This window comes from Echinops telfairi, unplaced genomic scaffold, assembly GCF_000313985.2.
Source record: "Echinops telfairi isolate 266 unplaced genomic scaffold, ASM31398v2 ScPeMD7_5;HRSCAF=22, whole genome shotgun sequence".
NCBI classification, from domain to species: domain Eukaryota; kingdom Metazoa; phylum Chordata; class Mammalia; order Afrosoricida; family Tenrecidae; genus Echinops; species Echinops telfairi.
Genome location: NW_022103901.1, coordinates 43,525,682 through 43,531,041, shown reverse-complemented (window position 1 = coordinate 43,531,041; position 5,360 = coordinate 43,525,682). Strand labels below are relative to the sequence as shown.

Sequence of the window (5,360 nt, the reverse complement as noted above, 5' to 3'; positions counted from 1 at the left end):
CCTCAGTTTGTGTCTTTTCTTGAAGATTCAAACTAAATAGCAGATACAGTAGATTTAAGTTTAAATAGTTTTAATCTCTGTAGTGCTGAGATCCTGATCACGTTTTACATCAGCAGCCCATCTCTTTAAATTATAACTACATCTACCAGGGCAATCTGGTAGTCATCTCAATGGACAAATGTTCACTTTGCTTTTGGTTCAATATCACAGGTAATATTCAGATATCCTGGATTGATGATACATCAGCATTTGTCTCTCTCAGCCAGCCTGAACAAGTGCAAATTGGTAAGTGTGTTGCTCATTGAATTTACCTGTTAACTAAAATGGAAGCTTAACCTCTTCCCATTAAGTCTAGAAGCTGTGGATTCAGTTAATTGATTCAAAAACATTGCTTCCTGTTTCGTTTGTTTGTTTTATGCTTGTCTTCAAAGGAAAGGAAATAAACAGTATCATGTATAAATGAGAAAAAGAAGAGTGATGTATTGATTCATTGGATATACTCCTTTTTTTTTCACTCCCCCCTTTTAAAAAATTATCACAAATTTTTAATTCTCTTTTAAAAATCATTTTATTGGGGCTCTCACAGCTCTTATAGCAATCCATACATTCATTGTGTCAAACACATCTGTACATATGTTGCCCTCCTCCTTTTCAAAACATTTTCTTTTTACTTGAGCCCTTGGTATCAGCGCCTTGGTTTTTTCCCCTCCCTCCCTCCTTCATGAACTCTTGATCATTTAGAAATTAATATTTCTAACTGAAAAAATAACTATTTCTAATATTAATAACCAACTGGAATTAGGGCACTCCTTTACTGAATCATGTAGCTGCAGACGCACTCCATTGTATTTGAATATTTGCTCATTTGTATTCCCTTCCTGATGGCAATAGTAGGTCCTTTTCATCCACCCTTAAGCCCTTTTCTAATGTCTGGCCCACACTGTGCATGAGTAAATAAATGTGTCTGAATGGACAACAGGGAGAATAGACCAAGATGGAATTGTGACTGCTTTATTTTTCTCCTAAATTAAGAAAGAGATGTTACTGTTATGTGGTTAGGTGCCATGTAGTGACCTCACAGTATAGTGACCCTATGTCCCACAGTACAAAATACTGCCGCCCGGTCCTGCACCATCCTCACAGTATCACTGTGACTGAGCCCATTACTGCAGTGACCCTCAGTCCATCTTGTTGAGGGTCATCTTCTCTTACTGACACTCTTTTAAGCATGGTGTCCTTCTCTAGGAACCGTTCCTTATGATAATATGTCTGTAGTATGTGAGACACAGCCTTGCCATCTTTGCTTCTAAGGAACATTTTTATTTATTTATCTTTTTAAAGGTTTAACAGAAAGTGAGTTTATTGAAGGGGATACTTTGGAAGAGAAATCCAAAGGGCCCTCTCACTCACTGGTATCCAGTTAGTTGATGCAGACTCATAGTGACTATAGAACAAAGTAGAACTGCCCCTGTGCGTTTCTGAGACTATAACTCTCTACGGGAGTAGAAAGGCTGTCTTCCTCCTGCAGAGTGGCTGGTAGTTTCAAACTGTCAGCCTTGCAGATTGCACCTAATACATGACCATAGACAGCCTCTTTGAAAATTAGTGCTGGCACAATTGGATCTCCATCTGCAGAAAATTAATCAAGACCTACCCCACCTCATACACAGAAACTAATGTAAATCCCAGAGCTATAAGCATCATCGAGGTGCGAAAATTGAGAGAAACATAAGGGCCTTATTGCAGAGTATACTCAGACTACCAAATACAGTGATGACTAGGATGTCAAACTCAATTTGTTCATTTTTGAACACTGAAAAGTTCAGGAAATGAACATATTTTTCTCATAAGAAATAATGGAAAACTAAATAATTGGTTCTGAGGCCCCCAAATTACACTTTATCAATCCATTTTTCGAGGACTTGAACACAAAGTTAACGAAGTTGTATGAATACCCCCTAAAACATCTAAACACCATAAATACATCACATATCAAAACACAATACCGTTTTTTTGTTTGTTTGTTTGTTTTTAAATAGGAATACTTTTACAGGCAAGTTTTCTCCTGCAAGTACTTTTTACACTAGGCTCATACATTTCATGTACCCACTCAATGAAAAACTGCCCGGTCACATCACACTTAATTTTCATTATGTTTTGTTGTGTAAAAACCTGTGGCTTTCAGAATGGTACACTAACATAGACTTTACTTTAAAATCCTCACTAACATTGCCACACAACAGAGTGAACCTATCTTTCACAGATGTGTGGCCTGGCGATGCTTTTTCCTCCTAAGTAGTAAAGGTCCTCTTGGACATTTTTTCCAAAATATGGTTTCTTCCCAGTCGAACACTTGTTAGGGAGTGAAGCCCTCAGCCTCCACTTATTCAGCAAAATCAGTCCCAAATTTATGGACTTTGACTGGATTTGCACTCGCCCCTCCCATGCCTCACTGCACTGTGTGTGCCGGTCTGTTTTTGAATTGTTCCAACAAGTCGTGGCTGGCTCTGAATTCTTGGAACTGTTCAGCATTCACTCACAACATTTTTCATTAAATCCTTCTGAAGGCTTTTAGCCTTCTTGTATATCACTGTCTCAGATATGCTATCGTCATTGAGTTGTTTCTGATTTCTCTAAATTAACAGTAATTTTCAGTCTCTTCGATGGTCCGGGTTCTTTGTTTTGTGATGAACCATTTCACGATTTCTGCTCCATTAGCTGCCTTCATCATAATTTTTTTTTTTAATGTTGGTAATATCGACTTAGCCAGTTTGTGTTCACTCGCCAAATCAGTCAAGTGGGAACCTGATTCAGATTTCTGAAAAAATAAGTGATTTCTTTTATTGTGGCTCTCATAGTTTTCTTCTTAGCTTTAATGCTGCTATCACAAACATTCTTTGAAGCCACAGTTAACAGTATTTTATGCAAATAAGGTGAGAGAGAAAAAAAAGCACAGTGACAAATGTGTTAATGCACGAGCACAAGCACTATATGTTGTCTGAGCACAAGTGGCACGTAAACTGAAGCGTCACCCCTTTGTGTCCATAACGGGACAAGAAGCATGCCTCGCTCTCGGTCTGTACAGGGTTTTTGGGTTTGCTTTTCAGTTCAACTATTGAGCAAAATTACAAACACAGAGCAGATTTTTTTTTTCAAACTTTGCTGTTCAAGTAGAATATTCACACTTGTTGCCATTCAACCTCCGAGATGTCACTGGTACAGGAAGCACACACAGTGGAGGACAAAGCGGACAACCAGGACTTACTAGACATAAGATACTTAATGCTCATCAAGAGTGAAAAGGGAGCCCGTGGACTGGAAAAGCTTCCTTAGCAATGATACGGTGGACAAGTGATTGATTATTAAAATCTACAGAATTCTCTAATACCTCAATTAAAATGATTTAAAAAGTTAGCAAAAGACATGAACACTAACCAAATATGACATTCAAATGACAACCATAAAAAAGGCTCATTATCACTAGCCATCTGGGAGATGCAAATCAATATAACAATGAAATATCACCGTACACCCATGACTGTAGCCCAAAATTTAAATAAAACAACCAACCGGAAAACAAGTGCTGGTGAGAGAATAGAGAGATTGGAACTCTTATTCACTGCTGATGGACTAGCAAATATGTAAAACCTTTGTGGAAAGTGCTAAGGCGCTACCTACACAAGTGGGAATAGAAATACCGCTTTGTTGTTAGGGCCCGTCGAGGTGGTACCCATGCATCGTGACCCTAAGTACAACAGAAGGAAATCCCAGCTAGTCCTGCACCACCTTCACAGTTGTTCTTGTTAGAGCCCGTTGAGATAACCACTGTGTCAGTCCATCTTGTTGAGGGCTGTCCCCCCATGTTCACTTCCCCTCTACCACACCAAGCGTGCTCTGCTGATGTAAGAGACTTCCTAAAGAAGTAAGAGCCACAGTATGTGTGTGTCCTTCCAGATGTATCACAGCACGGTTTACAACCGCAAGAAGCTGGAAACAGCCCAACTGCTGGTCAATAGATTGAATTCAGAAATTCTGGTACATACACATAAGTGTTCCAGGGACATGAATGGATTATTTTTGTTTTAATGTTGACAAATAAGGTACAAATCCACTTTGCACCAAAGAACAAACCGCATTGCTGTGAGTTTACACATACTTATGTAGATTCCTTCTTTGGTGTATACATGTATTTTTTTTCTTCCAACAGTTTTATTGGCACATAGTTTACATATAATACAATTCAATAGTTCAGTCATATCAAGGAGAATTGTACAATCATTACCGTATCAATTTTAGAGCAATCCACCGCCCCCCTCCCATGGTTGCATTGCCTTTAAAATGAGTTATGAAATCACAAGCCATTCTGATGCTGCTGCTTCTTCCCTCCACTTTCACTGTTTACTCCTGAAATCCCTTTACCCTCCTGATCACCTACTTCCCACCACTGTATTACCTAGATCCCCTTGTATCAGTTATTATCATTCTGCATTCACACCTCCCCACCACTGTATTACCTATAGCCCCTTGTATCAGTTATTATCATTATGCATTCATACCTCCTTTTGAGACCCAAGAGGAAACAATTAAAAAAAATCAGACTAAGGTGGTAAGGATAAAATCATAACAGTACAAAGACAAAAATACAAATAATGTGTAAGAAGGAAAAGACTCCCATGAACATTCAAAAAGCCAGGGAAGAAATTTCTGTCATGGATCCAGTAAGAGATACTTGTACCCAGAACAAATTCAAATTGCATCTATAGGATGGTCAACTGGCCAAGTGTCAAGTTCCATCCAGCACAATCAAGATTGCAGTGGCCTCTGCCTCATAATAAGACCGTGCGGATCTGCCAGCGACTCAGTCTGACTAGATACTGCAGGTGGGTTCTGGGCTCCCACAGCCCTCCACAAATTGGGTGTTCATAATTTTTGCCCTGGTGCTTTTCACCGTATCATATTTGAATTTTGTAACTGTCATCTTTGGATTATACAAGCTGGTGTGCTCCTTCCGTGTGGAATTAGATGACTCGCTTAGATGGCTGCTTGTTTGACTATAAGCCTTTAAGGCCCTAGACACTATTTCAGTTGATAGTCAGGCACCATCTGCTTTCTTCACCATACTTTGCTGTGGCATCCTTATCTTCAGTGAGCCTTTCAAGAAGGTAAATATAGAGCAGGGTCATGATGTAAGAACTCATCATTCTTTTGTTTTTTAAATAGTTTTATTGGCATGTATTTCACATCATTTAATTTATTCATTCAGTCATATCAAGGAGATTTGATTGTTCTTGAAGTTGGGGAAAGGATTTAGTGTGAGCCCAAAACCCATTCCTGGATCTCTGCTTTTTTTTTTTTTTTTC

General features: G+C 38.9%; 1 protein-coding gene across 1 annotated transcript in view; it reads left to right on the top strand.

The window, feature by feature from the left end:
* The window catches only part of PARN (poly(A)-specific ribonuclease), a 149,933-nt gene that overhangs the window by 104,044 nt on the left and 40,529 nt on the right, over window positions 1-5,360 (top strand). Inside the window, exon 20 of the mRNA XM_045284296.1 lies at window positions 211-285. Coding sequence (XP_045140231.1) covers window positions 211-285 — 75 coding nt within the window. The remainder of the gene's footprint in view (window positions 1-210; window positions 286-5,360) is intronic.